The 23,281-nt window shown below is 46.6% G+C and overlaps 1 protein-coding gene and 1 pseudogene across 1 annotated transcript in view; both read right to left on the bottom strand.

Moving 5' to 3' along the window:
* Positions 1 to 23,281, bottom strand: part of POLR3K (RNA polymerase III subunit K) — a 58,848-nt gene that overhangs the window by 20,272 nt on the left and 15,295 nt on the right. The window contains exon 2 of the mRNA XM_063934222.1: positions 5,290 to 5,377. Within this exon, the coding sequence (XP_063790292.1) occupies positions 5,290 to 5,377 (88 nt within the window). The remainder of the gene's footprint in view (positions 1 to 5,289; positions 5,378 to 23,281) is intronic.
* Positions 22,344 to 22,462, bottom strand: LOC134947163 (5S ribosomal RNA; annotated as a pseudogene).

Genomic DNA, 23,281 nt, shown 5'->3' on the forward strand with positions numbered 1-23,281 from the left:
GTTGCCGTGGCTACCAGGTCTGATAGACCTACCCCAAATAACTCCTCCCCCTTATAAGGCAATACTTCCATGTGCCTTTTAGAATCCGCATCACCTGACCACTGCCGCGTCCATAAACCTCTTCTTGCAGAAATGGACAGCGCGCTAACTCTTGATGCCAGTCGGCAAATATCCCTCTGTGCATCACGCATATATAGAAATGCATCCTTCAAATGCTCTATAGTCAATAATATACTGTCCCTATCAAGGGTATCAATATTTTCAGTCAGGGAATCCGACCACGCCAGGCCCGCACTGCACATCCAGGCTGAGGCTATTGCTGGTCGCAGTATAACACCCGTGTGAGAGTATATACATTTTAGGATATTCTCCAGCTTTCTATCGGCAGGTTCCTTTAGGGCGGCCGTATCAGGAGAGGGTAGTGCTACCTGTTTAGACAAGCGTGTGAGCGCTTTATCCACCCTAGGGGGTGTTTCCCAACGTGCCCTATCCTCTGGCGGGAAAGGGTACGATGCCAATAACCTTTTAGGAATTATCAGTTTTTTATCGGGGGAAACCCACGCCTCATCACACACTTCATTTAATTCCTTGGATACAGGAAAAACTACAGGCAGTTTTTTCTCACCAAACATAATACCCTTCTTAGTGGTACTTGTATTATCAGATATATGCAATACATTTTTCATTGCTTCAATCATGTAACGTGTGGCCCTAGTGGAAGTCACGTTTGTCTACTCATCATCGACACTGGAGTCAGTATCCGTGTCTGTGTCTGCCATTTGAGGTAACGGGCGTTTTAAAGCCCCTGATGGCGTTTGAGACCCCTGGACAGGCACAAGCTGATTAGCCGGCTGTCTCATGTCGTCAACTGTCTGTCGTAAGGAGCTGACACTGTCACGCAGTTCCTTCCACAAGCTCATCCACTCAGGTGTCGACTCCCTAGGGGGTGACAACTGTATAATAGGCAATTGCTCCGCTTCCATCTCATTTTCCTCCTCAAACATGTCGACACAATCGTACCGACACACCGCACACACACAGGGAATGCTCTGATAGAGGACAGGACCCCACTAGCCCTTTGGGGAGACAGAGGGAGAGTATGCCAGCACACACCAGAGCGCTATATATATATACAGGAATACCACTATCAAGTGTGCTTTTCCTTTATAGCTGCTGTTAATATAAAACTGCGCCAAATTAGTGCCCCCCCTCTCTTTTTTACCCTTTTCTGTAGTGCAGGACTGCAGGGGAGAGTCAGGGAGACGTCCTTCCAGCGGAGCTGTGATGGAAAATGGCGCCCGTGTGCTGAGGAGATAGGCTCCGCCCCCTTCTCGGCGGCCTTTTCTCCCGCTTTTTTGGTAATTCTGGCAGGGGTTAAAATACACCCATATAGCCCTGGGGGTTATATGTGGTGTATTTATGCCAGCCAAGGTGTTTTACATTGCTGCTCAGGGCGCCCCCCCCTAGCGCCCTGCACCCTCAGTGACCGGAGTGTGAAGTGTGCCTGAGTAACAATGGCGCACAGCTGCAGTGCTGTGCGCTACCTTGTTGAAGACTGATGTCTTCTGCCGCCGATTTTTCCGGACCCTTTCTTGCTTCTGGCTCTGTAAGGGGGCCGGCGGCGCGGCTCCGGGACCGAGCTCCGAGGCTGGGCCTGTGTTCGGTCCCTCTGGAGCTAATGGTGTCCAGTAGCCTAAGAAGCCCAATCCACTCTGCACGCAGGTGAGTTCGCTTCTTCTCCCCTTAGTCCCTCGCTGCAGTGAGCCTGTTGCCAGCAGGTCTCACTGAAAATAAAAAACCTAAAACTAAACTTTTCACTAAGAAGCTCAGGAGAGCCCCTAGTGTGCACCCTTCTCGGCCGGGCACAAAAATCTAACTGAGGCTTGGAGGAGGGTCATAGGGGGAGGAGCCAGTGCACACCAGGTAGTCCTAAAGCTTTTACTTTTGTGCCCAGTCTCCTGCGGAGCCGCTATTCCCCATGGTCCTTACGGAGTTCCCAGCATCCACTAGGACGTCAGAGAAACTTAAAATTAGGGTAGGAATGTCTTACCTGATTTTCTGAAAACAAAGGTGGTCATTCCGAGTTGTTTGCTCGCTAGCAGTTTTTATCAGCCGTGCAAATGCTATACCGCCTCCCACTGGGAGTGTATTTTAGCTTAGCAGAAGTGCTAACGAAAGGATTGCACAGCGGCGGCAAACTTTTTTTGTGTAGTTTTAGAGTAGCTCAATACCTATTCAACGCTTGCGATCACTTCAGACTATTCAGTTTCTGTTTTGACGTCACGAACACGTCCTGCGTTCGCCCAGCCACGCCTGCGTTATTCCTGGCATGCCTGCGTTTTTCAGAATACTCCCTGAAAACGGTCAGTTGACACCTAGAAACGCCCTCTTCCTGTCAATCACTCAGCGGCCAGCAGTGCGACTGAAAAGCTTCGCTAGACCCTGTGTTAAAATACATTGTTCGTTGTAATAGTATGAGGCGCGTGCGCATTGCGCTGCATGCGCAGAAGTGCCAATTTTTTTGCCTCATCGCTGCACATCGAACGAAAGCAGCTAGCGATCAACTCGGAATGACCCCCAAAGTCCACTATAATGTGATGGAAGCAGGTTGGTCCAGCAGCCTTCCAAACAGCTGCAATGTTGTGACTTTGTCCTTGGGAAATAACGGGGAGTTGTGGGTTGTCAAACAGAGATTCTTGTTACTCTTGTCACTAGTGTGTAATACAACAGTGGAAAGTTTGGCCTGAATCGTTGTTTTAACCAAGGAAAACATTGTAGAGTGCTTTCACTCAAAAGGTCATTCTCTGTATCTACCCACTGTTAGGTGTATCAAAGTGCCTGCCAAGCCAGTAGTTGGTTTACATTTGTGCCAGTGTTATAGCACTGAAAGAGGCAGCGTTTCAGTTTCCCTGCAACAGGAGTCCCTGCCAAAAGTGCTTGCCTTACTCTTGTTGTTTTGCTGTTCCATATTAATTTGACGTTGCTGGCTCATAATTTCTACCTTAACAGACAGAGCCTGAAAGAAGTTTATTTTTTAAAACCATGATACTGAATGTTTAGACTAGTGCATAATTAAAACATTTAATATAGGTTTGTGCTGAAAATATGCCTAGTGGCAATAAGCACGGCATTATAAAAGAGAGGAAGGCAGTATGAAGAGGAGAAATGAGGGGAGTAAGATTAGCACGGATATATGTCCGTAGCGGTAAGTTTCTGGTACTTTTAAAAACAGAGGATAAACACATTGAGAATGAGGGGTTTCCCTAACAAATAGCTTCTTCTTCAAATAGCTATATGTGCCTACTAGGAAAGCCCATTTAAAAGGGGTAAGGAAAGGATTTTTCCAATGTTAACAGCAGACCACTTGCATTGCCAAGTAAAGCTTGCATTGCAAAGTAAAGCTGTCCCCAGAACGGACTAGGAACTTATGCTGAATCCCCCTAGGCCACAGAAGGAGAACCGACACATTGTAACGCAATTATATTGACCATTTCTGCAATATGGCTACCTCTTTTATAGCCTCAATGAACTGCGTCATGTTTTCTTTTATACAACAGTATTCTCATAAGAGAATGGAGATGCGGATAGAGCCTTCTTACCACAGTTGCTAGTTAATGAAGATGAACCAAGGTCTTGAAAAATGTATAGAAGCTAGCTTACTGGAAGCCGCAGTAAGATCAGGCACAGGGACATATTTATTTATTTATTAGCAGTTTCTTATATAGCGCAGCATATTCCGTTGCTCTTTACAATTAGATATGTCACATACGTCGCCACGTTGACCTGCCTTGGTTCTCTGTGTTTACATGGGGATGGAGCCTTGATGATCTAATCCATAATGTGCAAAACACTCTATGGGGGGTATTCAATAAGCGGCGATAACGGACTTTTCACGCGAAACGCAGAGTCAGCTTGTGCTAGTGCTTGGTCCTCTCCAAATCAGCTCCAAGCCATGACTTACAACTCTTTATTGAATGACCATGAAACTAATATGAAGCTAAATTATTTATGTCAGTGCATCAAGACCCTGCAGCAGTATAACAGAGTGTGGGGTAAGTTGCATTGTGCAAATGGTACTAGATGCATTAGTGGATTGTAAAAAACTAGGCATTTCCTGGGTCAGTTTGAAACAGAGGTAAAAGCCACCTTGACACTTTAAAAAGTCAACTACAAGTGACCAATTCCTGATCAGACATACTGTAGCTTCTGTCACGGGTAAGGAAAAATCGGTTGATTTCCTCTTCAGTCATTGATCAAAAAGGATCTAGCGGGTGTTTAGTCTTTATACACTAGATAAACAGTTGGCAAATTACAGGTTTGAAAACCAGTACTTGAATATATACTTTACTTCTATAGAACATTTCCTCTTTATTAGGCTATTTTTACTATCTCTTCTCTAAAATCTCACTCATTGGTGATTTCTACATATTGAAGTACAATGGAGCACCCTCATACCCATTTCACACTAAAGCCCTGGCTCCGAACTGAGATACTGAACATAATTTCAAACAGTGTTATAGCTCTTCACACTGCACCTACAGTAGGACCCATTTTTTCACACTGAACCCGTGTCTGCCCTGCAGAATGTGTGAGTGATTATAAGTGGACTTTTTTTTGGCTCTCAAAGAAAAAGGTTGAATAACCTGGATCACACCTTTCACACTGCAGCCTCTTCAGGTAAGTCCTGGAAATAACCCAGGTTGCGACCCGGCACACCTGGGTCGAGCCTTTCACACTGGAAACTGGTTGCCCTCGCTTGCCACGGCAATATACAGGACCAGAGCCTTACTGTGAAAGGGGTACAGATGAATCCATGCTCCTCTTTGCTGCGGTGCAGCATGCTGCAAGATGGCTTTCTGCATGGAACTCCAGGCATTGACTATTTGCAACCGGCGATCGCTCCTTTAATTCACTAATGAATAAATATTAAGGTTTCATCAGTTTGTCATGAAGGGTCTTAAGTCAGCTACAAAGAGTCCAAAAAGTCTTACAGTACTTAAATAATACCGAATTTGAGTTTCAGAAAAACTTCATATGCTCTGTAAAAAGTTCATAAGTTTTCAAGGAGACAAATGGAAGTTGGCTAAATGACCATACCGTTTGTACAGCAAAGTGGTATAAGTGACTTTCAGTTGTAGTCAGAACACATTCTACAAGGATCAAGGCAACAATTAAGGACAAAAATCTTAAGCATCTCCAGGGTAGATATCTAATCAAGAGCTGATGAATAACAATTATTTATGCATAATGAAAAATATGAAATGACATATGAACATAAAAGTTACTTACCAGCTGTTGAGTCTACATTTTCCCATGCAGCAGAGCCTCCCAAAACATCATCAACTTCCTTCAGGTTGGGATATTTTCTACTAGTGACCTAGGAGAAGAAATAAAACAAACAAAACATCAATGTTAATGAACAAGTGGAAATGTAAAAATTTTTTTTCGTTATGGTAGACTTACCGTTGATAACTCTATTTCTCCTAAGTCCACAGGATCCACAGGATAACATTGGGATATGAGGTAGCGACAGCGGATTGGCACCAAACGATCAAAGCTTTTGGCCTCCCAGAATGCAACGTCCCTATATCCCCACCTCCTGGCTCAGGCAATTCAGTTGTTTTCCAAAGCTCAAAGCAGGAGCATCATAGAGAGCCCTAATCAGGCTAGAAGAACACACATGCACACCCTTCCGTACAAGAAGGAAGAGGTTAGTAAGTGAAAGGATCCTCAAATCAGGTGCATCCTGTGGACTTAGGAGAAATAGAGTTATCAACGGTAAGTCTAACATGATGATTATTTCTACTGTAGGGTCCACAGGTTATTCACAGGATAACATTGGGATGTCCCAAAGCAATTTAGTGGTGGGGACGCTCCTGATTGGACAGGAGAATCCTTCGCCCGAATTCAGCGTCCTGAGAGGCAAAGGTATCAAAGGCATAATGTCTAATGAATGTGTTAATGGAAGACCATGTGGCTGCCTTACATATCTGTTCTGCTGAAGCACCACGTTGTGCTGCTCATGACGGACCTACCTTACGAGTAGACTGAGCAGAGACATTAGCCGGAACAGGGAGATCAGCTTGAGAATATGTTTCGGAAATAGTCATTCGAAGCCACCTCGCCAGTGTCTGCTTGTCAGCAGGCTATCCTCTCTTGTGAAATCCATAGAGAATGAAGAGAGTGTCAGAAAAGGAGGGCGACATAACAATGCCCCTAAATCTGAAATTCTTCAAGCTGAAGCAATAGCCAGTAGAAAGAGTACTTTAGCTGTCAACCATTTAAAATCCACTCATTTTAGTGGTTCAAATGGGTCAACTTGAAGGGCCTTTAGGACTAAACTTAAGTCCCAAGGCACTGTAGGAGGAGCAAAAGGAGGTTGAATGTGCAGCATTCCCTGGAAAAAAATGCACACATCCTGTAGGTTAGAAATTTTCTTTTGGAACCCTACAGTCAATGCTGACACCTGCAATCTCAAGGAAGCCACCCTTAGACCTTTGTCCATTCCTGACTGAAGGAATGCTAGGACTCTGAAAACTCTGAAAGACCTAGGATCAAATTTCCGGTCACTGCACCATTGAATATAGGCTTGCCATATTCGGTGATAAATGCAAGCTGATGAAGGTTTCCTTACTCTGAGAATTGTTTGAATTACCTGTTGTGAGAATCCTCTTGCTTTCAGGATCGAAGTCTCAAGAGCCACGCCGTCAAAGACAAATCGATCCAGGTGCTTGTAATAGCAAGGACCGAGACAGTAGATCTAGACGTTTAGGGAGTAGGAATGGAGCATCAATCGACAGCCTCTTCAGATCTGTGTAACAATGTCTTCTGGGCCAAGCCAGAGCTATTAGTATCACGGCGCACCTTCCTTACTTTTCCTTTCGCATCACCCTGGGTAAAAGGGTGATTGGTGAAAACACATAGGCCAGACGAAAGTCCCATCTCACTGACAGGGCATCCACAAAGATCGCTTTGGGATCCTTTGTTCTTGACCCGTATGCGGAAACTTTGTTATTCTGACGAGATGCCATGAGATCCATCTCCGGTAACCCCCACATGTCTACCAGAATTTGGAAGACCTCGGGGTGTAAAGGCCATTAGTTTGCATAAATGTCGACTGAGAAAACCCGCTTTCCAGTTTAGGACTCCCGGAATGAACACTGCGGACAAGGCTGGATGATGAAGTTCTGTCCACTTTAATGTGCAACTTACCTCCTCCATTGCGTTTTGGCTGCAAGTTCCTCCCTGATAGTTGAGGTACGCTACTGCCGTTGCATTGTCCGAACGGATTTGGACTGGCTTTTCCTGAAGGATGTCCTTTGCTTGAATAAGTGCCAAATGTATGGCCTAAAGTTCCAATATATTTATTGGCAGGCAACTTTCTTCCTTGGTCCACTGGCCATGGAAGGAACTCCTTCCTGACACCGCTCCCCAGCCCTGAAGGCTTGCATCCGTTGTTAGAATTTCCCAATCTGATATCTAAAATGGTCGCCCCTTGTCCAGATGGGATGTCTTTAGCCACCAGTTTAATGACTTCCTTTCTTCCAGAGGAAGGACCATAGTCTGTGTTTTATTAACTGATGAAAATCATTCCATTTGGAAAGGATCAGACGTTGCAGAGGCCTCGAGTGGAACAGAGCATAGTCCACCATGTTGACAACATCAACCCTATCACACGTATTGCTGCGTGAATGGATACCCTTTGACTGTGTAGCAGCTCCTGAATCCATGACTGAATTTTGGATATATTGTTCAGAGGTAAAAATTACTCTCTGAAGATTCAGATCCAACACAGCCATTGTGACGGAACCAAGGACGACTTGCCCAATTTATGTGCCAACCGTGTCTCTGCAAACAAGCTATTGTCTGTTGCAGATGACACTGAAGCAATTCCTGAGATTGTGCCAGGATTAATAAGTCGTAGAGGTATAGAAAAATCCTTATCCCCTGCTGACGGAGATAAGATGCCATTACCACCATAATTTTGGTGAACACTCTGGAAGCTGTGGCCAGTCCAAATGGTAGGGCCCGAAACTGAAAATGTTGCTGGAGGATAGCAAACCCGAGATAGCGCCGATGAGACAGTGCTAAAAGGGACATGACTGTAAGCATCTTGGATATCCAAGGATACCATAAAATCCTCGGCTCCATGGCCAAAATAATGGAACGTAAAGTCTCCATATGAAACCGAGGCACCCAAATGTACTTGTTCAGTACTTTAAGAATGAGTATGGGCTGGTACAACCCATTTGGCTTCTGGACTAACAAGAGGTTGGAATAAAAACCTTGTCCTCGTTGTGCAGGGGGAACTGGAATTATTACTCATGACTGAAGCAACTTCTGAACTGCCTCTTTCAAAGCCCTGGCCTTCGTTTCCACTGAAGACGGGCAGGTGCAAAAAAACCTTTGGAGAGGGTGTTTCTTGAAAGCACCTGAATGACCGTGAGATACCGCTTCTTGCACCCAGGCATCTGTGGAAGACTGCTGCCAGATCTGTGCAAACTGAAGAAGTCTGCCTCCCACCCTGGGATGGCTTATTTTCTGATTTGGAAGCCGGCCATCTGGTAGCCAAATGCTTTTTAGCCTTACCAGACTTGTCAGACTGAGACGGATTGCCATAACCCTTTCCTTTTGCTTTTCCATGAGTCCGAAAGGGCCGATAAGCTGGAAATCTAGGCTTGGATTTGGGTGTGGAAGGAAACTTCCTTTCTTGGAGTCTGCTTCTGACTCCAAAATACTGGTTAATTCTTTACCAAAAAGAATATCTCCATTAAAAGGCAAAGATTCCAGAACCTTCTTGGAGTCAACTTTCCATGTACGTAGCCAAACCACTCTGCGAGCTGCTACCTGAGAGGCAATTGTACCCATATCCAAGGCTGTTTCTTCCATAAAAATAGCTGCCTGTTTGATATGTGCAATATGGGATTTTTGCTCTCTAGATGCCATTGAAGGTCCTCCTCCAATGCATCAGCCCAGTCTGTCACTGCTTTCGCCATTTAGGCTGTAGCCACGGCTAGTCTTATGATTGCCCCAGACAAGGAGAAAATATTTTTAAGAAAACCATCTATTTTCCTATCCGTGACATCATTTAATGATGTTAAAGGCAGAGGTAGTGTAGATTTTCGCACCAATCGGATGACATGCGTTATCTACTTTGGGAGCCATCTCCCTTTTTACACAGTCCCCAGCTGGAAGAGGATAATGAGAATTCCATTTCCTTGTAATTCTAAACTTCTTACTGGGTGTAACCCATGCCTCTTGCATAATTTCCGTCAGCTGTTCTGACCCAGGAAACTCAGTTCTAACTGTTTTGGGACGTTTAAACACAGGTGCCTTAGATTTTAACAAAGGCTCTGCTGCCTCCTCTAAGGACAGAATACCTTTCATAGCACTATTTAACTCAGGAATGTGCACTGAGCTGAGGCCTTCCTCCTCGTCTCTGTATGCAGACTCGGAGTGCGATGAGTCCTCATCCTTCGATGAGTCCTCATCTGAAACGTGTAGACTGTGAAGATGTTGTTTCATGTTTATTTGTTTTACTTACCACCGGCCTTTCAACCTGTTTCTGTTGAGAGGCTGCCGATTCCTGTACTGGAAGTGATAACCCTAGGTGGAATGTTGCATGTAAGGTTTAACAGGGTAACCTATCCCTGGTATAGGAGCTGGCATTATCTGCTCAGCGATACTGGATAATGTCTGTGCAAAGGTAGCCCATGGGGGTTAACCTTGAACCTGTGAATGCCTCAGATTATTCAAGAGTCTTTGGTGAAAGCAAAAACAATTTGCACATAATCCATTTTGAACCAGATCTTGAAAGGTTAACCAAGCTTTGCAAGACAAATATGGCATGAGTGTTGGTGTTGATATGGAGAGTATCCTCCTCATCCTTGCCTCTCCTAGACATGATAAATAAATCACACACATGTACAGTGTTAACTACACAAATTGTGACTGCAATCACTTTAAAATTTGTTAAAGTGACATACAATCTGATCCCTCCCTGCTTTGCACAAGCATTGAGGATCGGAATACACAGAAACTGGCAATCACACTAGTAATCAGTTACAGGTTATATATTAGTATAAGCAGCAATATGAGCACATAATCAACTACAAATATATTTCAAGTATGTAGGAAAAACATATTACTGCATCACATTATAGAGGAGTTTCAACGTATTCAGTCGCACAGAGAAAGAAAACAGCAGCAATAGTTTACAGACTCCTATGCATCAGGCACTTATCCAACTACTCGAACGCTTCCAGGATCGAGCAATACGTTAGTGAACACTGAGTGGATCCAGACATTATTAGTGTACACAATCACCCCGTGAACTTACAGTGAACACAGACGCACCAGTCATACAGCTGCCTATTCTGCAACTGGGTCCTCTTAGATACTCAGCATCTCAGATGGAAGCGGGAACTCAGTTCATGGCGTGGTCATGAACCGGGAGGAGGGGTGACCAAGGGAGCATCTTGCACCCCACTGCTGACATCAACCCTAGGGATCGTGGCCTCATACTACCCCTGGAGCCTATGATCCCTGAGGCCTAGCGCCGGTGCACCCAAAACTGTGCAACTGTGTCTTGTGTTTCCCCTACTAAGCAGAACCGATGCCTTACCTTCTCCCCATGCTCCGGCCACAGCCTGGTAACGTCTGCTGCTAGTACATCCTACACAGACTCCTGCCGACACAGCACTGTACACGTGGGTAAGTGTTGTCACAACCCGGCGGACAGTTGTTGGAGCGACTCTTTCTAAGGTACGTATAAGACGCTTTTTAGAGAGGTCGCTCAAAAAAATATTAAGACTATAAAAATAAAATAAAAAAATAAGATTTTACTTACCGGTAAATCTATTTCTCGTAGTCCGTAGTGGATGTTGGGGACTTCGTAAGGACCATGGGGAATAGACGGGCTCCGCAGGAGACATGGGCACTTTAAGAAAGAATTTAGATTCTGGTGTGCTCTGGCTCCTCCCTCTATGTCCCTCCTCCAGACCTCAGTTAGAGAAACTGTGCCCAGAAGAGCTGACAGTACAAGGAAAGGATTTTGGGAATCCAGGGTAAGACTCATACCAGCCACACCAATCACACCGTATAACTTGTGATAACTTTACCCAGTTAACAGTATGAACAATCACAGAGCATCAGATAAACCCTGATGCAACTATAACATAACCCTTATTTAAGCAATAACTATATACAAGCATTGCAGAAGAAGTCCGCACTTGGGACGGGCGCCCAGCATCCACTACGGACTACGAGAAATAGAATTACCGGTAAGTAAAATCTTATTTTCTCTAACGTCCTAGTGGATGCTGGGGACTCCGTAAGGACCATGGGGATTATACCAAAGCTCCCAAACGGGCGGGAGAGTGCGGATGACTCTGCAGCACCGAATGAGCAAACACAAGGTCCTCCTCAGCCAGGGTATCAAACTTGTAGAACTTTGCAAAGGTGTTTGAACCTGACTGTCACAACTGAGGGCCTGAGCTGACGGGAGGCAGCCTCAGTTGTAGGGGCTGAGATGTAACGGAACCTGGGAGGTTGTATCAGACCCCTAGACATGTAAGTAACATGTAGAAGAACTGCCCGAAGGCGTGACCACGACAACCAGGGGAAAAGTCAATGATGTTTATTTATGACAAACTCCGTAACACAGCAGCAGTAAAAAGAAAACATAAAAATCAACAGAGGATAAATACAGTTCCTGGGTACTACAGGATGGCAAGGGCCACCGGGCTCTGGTAGTGTGAGATAGTTCTTATCTTCTAGTTGGAAAGTCCTTACCAGACCCGACTGTAGCAATGGAGATAGCCCAGGATCGTACCAGCTGGTGTTCCAGGAAAAGCTGGGCTGCTGTGGATAAAACGGCTGCTGTGGGTACTGGCTGAAACCAGACTGATGTTGGCGCGGAGTGGATACTGGCTGGAACCAGTTAAATAATAAATGTAGCTTGAGAGCGATGAAATATGAAGTGATGTTTGGAGCTTGAGAGCGGTGAAATAATAATGCCGGTGATAAATGATAATCTGCAGAAAAGGATACCGGCACTTTAAGAAGAGCTGACCTCTGCTGGAAGCTGGATGCTGAAAGCAGGTGGATCTGTAGCTGGAAGCAGATGAATCCAAATGGATAGGAGAGTCAGGCTACACCGCAGGTGGAATGCTGGTGCGGGTCTCTTTAGTGGAAGTGTGGAGATAGGAGCTGGAACCTGGAAAACAACCACAGGAGAGAGACAAACTGGAACTAGGTTTGACAACCAAAGCACTGACGCCTTCCTTGCTCAGGCACAGATTACTTATACCTGCAGCAAGGAAGGGATTGGCTAGGCAATTATGCAGATTAACATTGCAACCAGCAGATTGGTGGAAATGAACAGATGACAGAATCCAAGATGGCTGCGCCCATGCAGACACTTGGAGGGAAGTTTGGTTTGTAATCCATGTGGGAATTAAAACAGTAATGGCGGCGCCGGCCACAGGAGACGCCAGACTGATAAGTGCACATTTAACCACGCGGGCACAGCGGAGGCCGCGGCTGACGTAATCACCACTCTGACATTCTGCATGTAGAAACTCAGGAACAGCGGCGGAGGCCGCGGGAGACGCCATTCCGGATGTAACAGGTGTTGCGGTGACCGCGTCTCAGAGTGACAGGAGAGGAGGCAGGAATGTGGACATCAGTATAACAGATGGGATCCGGTCCTGGAACGCTGAGCCAGCCTTAGGAGGCATCTGAAGGGTAAGTAATGGCGTCCAGATACCCGGATCGTGACACTGACCAAGTAACCGCTCGGCAAAGCTGTAATGCAGAGACCCCTCGGGCAGCCGCCCAAGAAGAGCCCACCTTCCTTGTGGAATGGGCCTTAACTGATTTAGGCAGCGGCAACCCAGCCGCAGAATGAGCCTGCTGAATCGTGTTAGAGATCCAGCGAGCAATAGTTTGCTTTGAAGCAGGCGCCCCAAGCTTGTTGGAAGCATACAGGATAAACAAAGATTCTGTTTTCCTGACCTTAGCCGTTCTGGCTACATAAACCTTCAAAGCCCTGACCACATCCAGTGACTCGGAATCCTCCAAGTCAGTAGTAGCCACAGGCACCTAGTTGTCATTCTAGGATTTTTTTAGGGCAGGATGCTGATCATTGAGGAGGGCACATTTTCATTATGAAGGGCACATTTTTGATGTGACTCTGTGAACAAAGCATAGCGCATATGTTTAGAGTTTTTATACATATATTTTCCCCTTAATGTATCATTTACATATACGGCACCCATGTAACACCCAACATCTGTACTGAGAAAAATACTATATTTGTCCAGTCTTCTTGAAAGAACGGCTACAGTATATACATAATAAGATAATAATAAATGTTTCCTCCACTGCTGAAGTAGTTATAATCCTTATGCGTTAGAAAACAGAAAAGTTAAGCAGAGAGTTAAAATATACAGTATAGGTACAAAATAAAAGTCTGTTCTTCTACTAAGGAAATAGTGAAAGCAGCACATGATCACTGCTTACCCTGGTCTTTCCCTCTATATCAGAGTGCTGTGTTATGCAGGCAGCCACAGCAGTGATGCCATTTACAGTGCCTCCTCTGCCATCCATTTCATTAAGGATAGAAATTGTTTCCAATTTCAGAAGTGGGCAAGGAGTAGACAACTACATTGTAACATGCACTCTGACTGTTGCATTCTGTATACAAGGGGGCGATTTATGATCCTGCAGGGTGCACTGAAAAAGGGCAGGGTGCCTTTTCACATTTCAAAAATGGGCAGGGTGCAGCACCCTGCTAAAACAGCCTAGAAGGAACACTAGGCACCACAATAGGTTGGTTTATATGAAAGGATGAAACCACTTTCGGCAGAAATTGTGGGCGGGTCCACAATTCTGCTCTATCCGCATGGAAAACCAGATAAAGGGCTTTTATGTGACAAAGCCGCCAATTCTGACACACGCCTAGCTGAAGCCAAGGCTAATAGCATGACCACCTTCCACGTGAGATATTTTACTTCCACCGTTCTGAGTGGTTCAAACCAGTGTGATTTCAGGAAACTCAACACCACGTTAAGATCCCAAGGTGCCACTGGAGGCACAAAAGGGGGCTGAATATGCAGCACTCCCTTTACAAACGTCTGAACTTCAGGCAGAGAAGCCAGTTCTTTTTGAAAGAAAATGGATAAGGCCGAAATCTGAACCTTAATGGAACCCAATTGAAGGCCCAAAGTCACTCCCGACTGTAGGAAGTGAAGGAAACAGCCCAGCTGGAATTCCTCCGTAGGGGCATTTCTGGCCTCACACCAAGCCACATATATTTCTCTGACGTCCTAGTGGATGCTGGGGACTCCGAAAGGACCATGGGGAACAGCGGCTCCGCAGGAGACTGGGCACAAAAGTAAAAGCTTTAGGACTACCTGGTGTGCACTGGCTCCTCCCCCTATGACCCTCCTCCAAGCCTCAGTTAGATTTTTGTGCCCGAACGAGAAGGGTGCATACTAAGGGGCTCTCCTGAGCTGCTTAGAGTAAAAGTTTTAAGTAGGTTTTTTATTTTCAGTGAGACCTGCTGGCAACAGGCTCACTGCACCGAGGGACTAAGGGGAGAAGAAGCGAACATTAGCTCCAGACATTAGCTCCAGAGGGACGATCACAGGCTCAGCCATGGATGGGTCCCAGAGCCGCGCCGCCGGCCCCCTTACAGAGCCAGAAGACTGAAGAGGTCCGGAAAATCGGCGGCAGAAGACGTCCTGTCTTCAATAAGGTAGCGCACAGCACCGCAGCTGTGCGCCATTGCTCTCAGCACACTTCACACTCCGGTCACTGAGGGTGCAGGGCGCTGGGGGGGGCGCCCTGAGACGCAATAAAAACACCTTATATGGCAAAAAATACATCACATATAGCTCCTGGGCTATATGGATGCATTTAACCCATGCCAATTTTTCCATAAAAAAGCGGGAGAAAGGCTGCCGAGAAGGGGGCGGAGCCTATCTCCTCAGCACACTGGCGCCATTTTTTCCTCACAGCTCCGTTGGAGGGAAGCTCCCTGACTCTCCCCTGCAGTCCTGCACTACAGAAACAGGGTAAAACAAGAGAGGGGGGGCACTAATTTGGCAGATAAATATATACAGCAGCTATATCAGGGAGAAACACTTATATAAGGTTATCCCTGTATATATATAGCGCTCTGGTGTGTGCTGGCAAACTCTCCCTCTGTCTCCCCAAAGGGCTAGTGGGGTCCTGTCCTCTATCAGAGCATTCCCTGTGTGTGTGCTGTGTGTCGGTACGTTGTGTCGACATGTATGAGGAGGAAAATGGTATGGAGGCGGAGCAATTGCCTGTATTAGTGATGTCACCCCCTAGGGAGTCGACACCTGACTGGATGGTCTTATGGAAGGAATTACGTGACAGTGTCAGCACTTTACAAAAGACTGTTGACGACATGAGACAGCCGGCAAATCAGTTAATACCTGTACAGGCGTCTCAAACACCGTCAGGGGCTCTAAAGCGCCCGTTACCTCAGATGGTCGACACAGACACTGACTCCAGTGTCGACGGTGAGGAAACAAACGTATTTTCCAGTAGGGCCACACGTTACATGATCACGGCAATGAAGGAGGTTTTGAACATTTCTGATACTACAAGTACCACAAAAAAGGGTATTATGTGGGGTGTGAAAAAACTACCCGTAGTTTTTCCTGAATCAGATGAATTAAATGAGGTGTGTGATGAAGCGTGGGTTTCCCCCGATAAAAAACTGCTAATTTCTAAAAAATTATTGGCATTATACCCTTCCCCGCCAGAGGTTAGGGCACGTTGGGAAACACCCCCTAGGGTAGATAAGGCGCTCACACGCTTATCAAAACAAGTGGCGTTACCGTCTCCTGATACGGCCGCCCTCAAGGAACCAGCTGATAGGAAGCTGGAAAATATCCTAAAAAGTATATACACACATACTGGTATTATACTGCGACCAGCTATCGCCTCAGCCTGGATGTGCAGTGCTGGGGTGGCTTGGTCGGATTCCCTGACTGAAAATATTGATACCCTGGACAGGGATAATATATTATTGACTATAGAGCATTTAAAGGATGCATTTCTATATATGCGAGATGCACAGAGGGATATTTGCACTCTGGCATCAAGAGTAAGTGCGCTGTCCATTTCTGCCAGAAGAGGGTTATGGACGCGACAGTGGTCAGGTGATGCGGATTCCAAACGGCATATGGAAGTATTGCCGTATAAAGGGGAGGAGTTATTTGGGGTCGGTCTATCGGACCTGGTGGCCACGGCAACGGCTGGGAAATCCACCTTTTTACCCCAGGTCACCTCTCAGCAGAAAAAGACACCGTCTTTTCAGGCTCAGTCCTTTCGTCCCCATAAGGGCAAGCGGGCAAAAGGCCACTCATATCTGCCCCGGGGCAGAGGAAGGGGAAAAAGACTGCAGCAGACAGCCTCTTCCCACGAACAGAAGCCCTCCCACGCTTCTGCCAAGTCCTCAGCATGACGCTGGGGCCTTACAAGCGGACTCAGGCACGGTGGGGGCCCGTCTCAAGAATTTCAGCGCGCAGTGGGCTCACTCGCAAGTGGACCCCTGGATCCTGCAGGTAGTATCTCAGGGGTACAAATTGGAATTCGAGACGTCTCCCCCTCGCCGGTTCCTGAAGTCTGCTTTACCAACGTCTCCCCCCGACAGGGAGGCAGTATTGGAAGCCATTCACAAGCTGTATTCCCAGCAGGTGATAATCAAGGTACCCCTCCTACAACAGGGAAAGGGGTATTATTCCACGCTGTTTGTGGTACCGAAGCCGGACGGCTCGGTGAGACCTATTTTAAATCTGAAATCCTTGAACACTTACATACAAAGGTTCAAATTCAAGATGGAATCACTCAGAGCAGTGATAGCGAACCTGGAAGAAGGGGACTACATGGTGTCTCTGGACATCAAGGATGCTTACCTCCATGTCCCAATTTGCCCTTCTCACCAAGGGTACCTCAGGTTTGTGGTACAGAACTGTCACTATCAGTTTCAGACGCTGCCGTTTGGATTGTCCACGGCACCCCGGGTCTTTACCAAGGTAATGGCCGAAATGATGATTCTTCTTCGAAGAAAAGGCGTCTTAATTATCCCTTACTTGGACGATCTCCTGATAAGGGCAAGGTCCAGAGAACAGTTAGAGGTCGGAGTAGCACTATCTCAAGTAGTACTACGACAGCACGGATGGATTCTAAATATTCCAAAATCGCAGCTGATTCCGACGACACGTCTGCTGTTCCTAGGGATGATTCTGGACACAGTACAGAAAAAGGTGTTTCTCCCGGAGGAGAAAGTCAGGGAGTTATCCGACCTAGTCAGGAACCTCCTAAAACCAGGCCAAGTGTCAGTGCATCAATGCACAAGGGTCCTGGGAAAAATGGTGGCTTCTTACGAAGCGATTCCATTCGGCAGATTCCACGCAAGAACTTTTCAGTGGGATCTGCTGGACAAATGGTCCGGATCGCATCTTCAAATGCATCAGCGGATAACCCTGTCTCCAAGGACAAGGGTGTCTCTCCTGTGGTGGTTACAGAGTGCTCATCTTCTAGAGGGCCGCAGATTCGGCATTCAGGACTGGGTCCTGGTGACCACGGATGCCAGCCTGAGAGGCTGGGGAGCAGTCACACAGGGAAGAAATTTCCAGGGCTTGTGGTCAAGCATGGAAACGTCACTTCACATAAATATCCTGGAACTAAGGGCCATTTACAATGCCCTAAGTCAGGCAAGGCCTCTGCTTCAGGGTCAGCCAGTGTTGATCCAGTCGGACAACATCACGGCAGTCGCCCACGTAAACAGACAGGGCGGCACAAGAAGCAGGAGGGCAATGACGGAAGTTGCAAGGATTCTTCGCTGGGCGGAAAATCATGTGATAGCACTGTCAGCAGTGTTCATTCCGGGAGTGGACAACTGGGAAGCAGACTTCCTCAGCAGACACGACCTCCACCCGGGGGAGTGGGGACTTCACCCAGAAGTCTTCCACATGATTGTGAACCGTTTGGAAAAACCAAAAGGTGGACATGATGGCGTCCCGCCTCACCAAAAAACTGGACAGATATTGCGCCAGGTCAAGGGACCCTCAGGCAATAGCTGTGGACGCTCTGGTAACACCGTGGGTGTACCAGTCAGTGTATGTGTTCCCTCCTCTGCCTCTCATACCCAAGGTACTGAGAATCATAAGAAGGAGAGGAGTAAGGACTATACTCGTGGCTCCGGATTGGCCAAGAAGGACTTGGTACCCGGAACTTCAAGAGATGCTCACGGAAGACCCGTGGCCTCTACCTCTAAGAAAGGACCTGCTCCAGCAGGGACCATGTCTGTTCCAAGACTTACCGTGGCTGCGTTTGGACGGCATGGCGGTTGAACGCCGGATCCTGAAGGAAAAAGGCATTCCAGATGAAGTCATCCCTACCCTGATCAAAGCCAGGAAGGATGTAACTGTGCAACATTATCACCGTATTTGGCGGAAATATGTTGCGTGGTGTGAGGCCAGGAAGGCCCCTACAGAGGAATTTCAACTGGGTCGTTTCCTGCATTTCCTGCAAACAGGACTGTCTATGGGCCTAAAATTAGGGTCCATTAAGGTTCAAATTTCGGCCCTGTCAATATTCTTCCAAAAAGAACTAGCTTCAGTTCCTGAAGTTCAGACGTTTGTCAAGGGAGTACTGCATATACAGCCTCCTTTTGTGCCTCCAGTGGCACCTTGGGATCTAAATGTAGTTTTGGGGTTCCTAAAATCACATTGGTTTGAACCACTCACCACTGTGGACTTAAAATATCTCACATGGAAAGTGGTAATGCTGTTAGCCCTGGCTTCAGCCAGGCGTGTTTCAGAATTGGCGGCTTTATCCTATAAAAGCCCTTACCTAATTTTTCATACGGACAGGGCAGAATTGAGGACTCGTCCTCAATTTCTCCCTAAGGTGGTTTCAGCATTTCACTTAAACCAGCCTATTGTGGTGCCTGCGGCTACTAGGGACTTGGAGGATTCCAAGTTGCTGGACGTTGTCAGGGCCCTGAAAATATATGTTTCCAGGACGGCTGGAGTCAGAAAATCTGACTCACTGTTTATCCTGTATGCACCCAACAAGCTGGGTGCTCCTGCTTCTAAGCAGACTATTGCTCGTTGGATTTGTAGTACAATTCAGCTTGCACATTCTGTGGCAGGCCTGCCACAGCCAAAATCTGTAAAAGCCCATTCCACAAGGAAAGTGGGCTCATCTTGGGCGGCTGCCCGAGGGGTCTCGGCTTTACAACTTTGCCGAGCAGCTACTTGGTCAGGGGCAAACACGTTTGCTAAATTCTACAAATTTGATACCCTGGCTGAGGAGGACCTGGAGTTCTCTCATTCGGTGCTGCAGAGTCATCCGCACTCTCCCGCCCGTTTGGGAGCTTTGGTATAATCCCCATGGTCCTTTCGGAGTCCCCAGCATCCACTAGGACGTCAGAGAAAATAAGAATTTACATACCGATAATTCTATTTCTCATAGTCCGTAGTGGATGCTGGGCGCCCATCCCAAGTGCGGATTGTCTGCAATACTTGTACATAATTATTGTTACAAAAATCGGGTTATTATTGTTGTGAGCCATCTTTTCAGAGGCTCCTCTGTTATCATGCTGTTAACTGGGTTCAGATCACAAGTTGTACGGTGTGATTGGTGTGGCTGGTATGAGTCTTACCCGGGATTCAAAATCCTTCCTTATTGTGTACGCTCGTCCGGGCACAGTATCCTAACTGAGGCTTGGAGGAGGGTCATAGGGGGAGGAGCCAGTGCACACCAGGTAGTCCTAAAGCTTTTACTTTTGTGCCCAGTCTCCTGCGGAGCCGCTGTTCCCCATGGTCCTTTCGGAGTCCCCAGCATCCACTACGGACTATGAGAAATAGAATTATCGGTAAGTAAATTCTTATTTTTCGCCATAAACGGTGATAATGTTGAGCCGTCACATCCTTCCTAGCCTCTATCAGCGTAGGAATGACCTCATCCGGAATGCCTTTTTCTGCTAGGATCCAGTGTTCAACCGATATGCCGTCAAACGCAGCCGCGGTAAGTCTTGGAACAGACAGGGCCCCTGTTGCACAAGTCCTGTCTTAGAGGCAGAGGCCACGGGTCCTCTGTGAGCATTTCTTGCAGATCTGGATACCAAGGCCTTCTTGGCCAATCCGGAACAATGAGTATTGTTCTCACTCCTCTTTTTCTTATGATTCTCAGCACCTTGAGTATGCGAGGAAGAGGAGGAAATACATAGACCGACTGGAACACCCATGGTGTCACCAGTGCGTCCACAGCTATCGCCTGAGGGTCTCTTGACCTGGCGCAATATCTCTGCAGCTTTTTGTTGAGGCGGGATGCCATCATGTCCACCTGTGGCAGTTCCCACCGACTTGCAATCTGCGTGAAGACTTCTTGATGAAGTCCCCACTCTCCCGGGTGGAGGTCGTGCCTGCTGAGGAAGTCTGCTTCCCAGTTGTCCACTCCCGGAATGAACACTGCTGACAGTGCGCTTACGTGATTCTCCGCCCAGCGAAGAATTCTGGTGGCTTCTACCATCGCCACCCTGCTCCTTGTGCCGCCTTGGCGGTTTACATGAGCCACTGCGGTGATGTTGTCTGACTGAATCAGAACCGGTTGGTCGCGAAGCAGGGACTCCGCTTGATGTAGGGCGTTGTATATGGCCCTTAGTTCCAGGATGTTGATGTTAAGGCAAGTCTCCTGACTTGACCACAGCCCTTGGAAATTTCTTCCCTGTGTGACTGCCCCCCACCCTCGGAGGCTTGCATCCGTGGTCACCAGGACCCAATCCTGAATGCCGAATCTGCGACCTTCAAGAAGGTGAGCACTCTGCAGCCACCACAGGAGAGACACCCTGGCCCTGGGGGACAGGGTGATTAACCGATGCATCTGAAGATGTGATCTGGACCACTTGTCCAGTAAGTCCCATTGTAAGGTCCTCGCATGGAACCTGCCGAAGGGAATGGCCTCGTATGATGCCACCATCCTTCCCAGGACTCGAGTGCAGTGATGCACTGACACCTGTTTTGGTTTTAATAGATTCCTGACCAGTGTCATGAGCTCCTGAGCTCTCTCTATCGGGAGATAAACCCTTTTCTGGTCTGTGTCTAGGATCATGCCTAGGAGAGGCAGAGGAGCTGTAGGAACCAACTGCGACTTTGGAATATATAGAATCCAGCCGTGTTGCCGTTACACTTCCAGAGAAAGTGATACGCTGTTCAGCAACTGCTCTCTTGATCTCGCTTTTATGAGGAGATCGTCCAAGTACGGGATAATAGTGACACCTTGCTTCCGCAGGAGCACCATCATTTCCGCCATAACCTTGGTGAATATTCTCGGGGCCGTGGAGAGACCAAACGGCAACGTCTGAAATTGGTAATGACAATCCCGTACCGCAATTCTGAGGTACGCCTGATGAGGTGGATAAATGGGGACATGAAGGTATGCATCCTTTATGTCCAGAGTCACCATAAAATCTCCCCCTTTCAGGCTTGCAATGACCGCTCTTAGCGATTCCATCTTGAACCTTTTCAGGTATATGTTCAGGGATTTTAAATTCAATATGGGTCTGACCGAACCGTCCGGTTTCGGGACTACAACATGGTCGAATAATAACCCCCTCCTTGTTGAAGGAGGTGATCCTTGACCACCACCTGTTGAAGATACAATTTGTGAATTGCAGTTAACACTGTTTCCCTCTCGTGGGGGGAAGCCGGGAGGGCCGTCGGTGAGGGGGCATCTCCTCAAAGTCCAGCTTTTATCCCTGAGACACAATATCTATTGAATGGGTTTTTTTGCAGAGAAGCAAAAAGTAGACTGTTTTTTGTGTCTCTCTGGGGAACACTTTATATAGATTAACTTGTTAATGAAAACAGAATATTTATAAATGTGAATATGAAGATAAAACGTAACTTTTATTGAATATCAGACGAAAAAAGACAAATTACACAAATAGTGCTGTATATATCAGCTAAGTGATTAAAAAAGTATTAAATGATAAGACAATTGTGACTCGCTTGGTATGAAGTAGGTGGCAGATAATTTGTGTGCACACCCACTAGGATTAAGCGAGTATTGATATTTGAAATTAATCAGAGCGAAAATTTGGTGAATCTTGTTTTCTCTATTGATTTATGAATTTTTATACGTAAGTATATTCATATGAGAGAAACAAGAAAAACCGGCTTAAACGACTCCGGACTCCTTCTAGGAAGGTAAATATTGGTAAATTACTGCAATAATTAATTGTGGTGGAAGATACTGGTAAACAAAGAGTGTATACACGGAAGGTATGTTCCTTGATACTACAGTACCCAGTATTCCCAGAGGGTCACCCTTTCTGGTACTGACCAGGCCCAATGCTGCTTGGCTTCCAAGATCAGGCGAGATCGGGCATGTCCAGCATGGCATGACTGTAGATAGTCAAGTAGGTACCTATCTGCGTATGGAAAAACCAGTTGCTTGATAGGTTTGAGCCGGTCAAAAAAAGGGGGTGGGGAAAAGTATTACAAATTACTTCAAAGTGTCTGGACGGTATGTCCCGTTGCTTTTGATGTGAAAATTAAGTCAAAAGAAAGGAGATTTTTCACATAAATACAGTGCCAAAAAATAATAAATAAACATTGGAGGGCCAGTATCTTGGTGTTGATACTGGAACAGTTTGTAAACAGAATAATAATAGTAAAGGAGGCCTCACTTGGGGGGCCATACATATTATGTATGTTGTCACAAATTCCCACAACTAAATTGTGGCGATACCAGTGAGCATTGCCCCACTGACACGAATAAAGTGTAACAAAACTGCGGGAATAATAAGAATTTACTTACCGATAATTCTATTTCTCGGAGTCCGTAGTGGATGCTGGGGTTCCTGAAAGGACCATGGGGAATAGCGGCTCCGCAGGAGACAGGGCACAAAAAAGTAAAGCTTTACTAGGTCAGGTGGTGTGCACTGGCTCCTCCCCCTATGACCCTCCTCCAGACTCCAGTTAGGTACTGTGCCCGGACGAGCATACACAATAAGGGAGGCATTTTGAATCCCGGGTAAGACTCATACCAGCCACACCAATCACACCGTACAACTTGTGATCTAAACCCAGTTAACAGTATGACAACAGAAAGGGCCTCTTAAAGATGGCTCCTTAACAATAACCCGAATTAGTTAACAATAACTATGTACAAGTATTGCAGATAATCCGCACTTGGGATGGGCGCCCAGCATCCACTACGGACTCCGAGA

The sequence above is a fragment of the Pseudophryne corroboree genome, chromosome 7, assembly GCF_028390025.1.
Source record: "Pseudophryne corroboree isolate aPseCor3 chromosome 7, aPseCor3.hap2, whole genome shotgun sequence".
NCBI classification, from domain to species: domain Eukaryota; kingdom Metazoa; phylum Chordata; class Amphibia; order Anura; family Myobatrachidae; genus Pseudophryne; species Pseudophryne corroboree.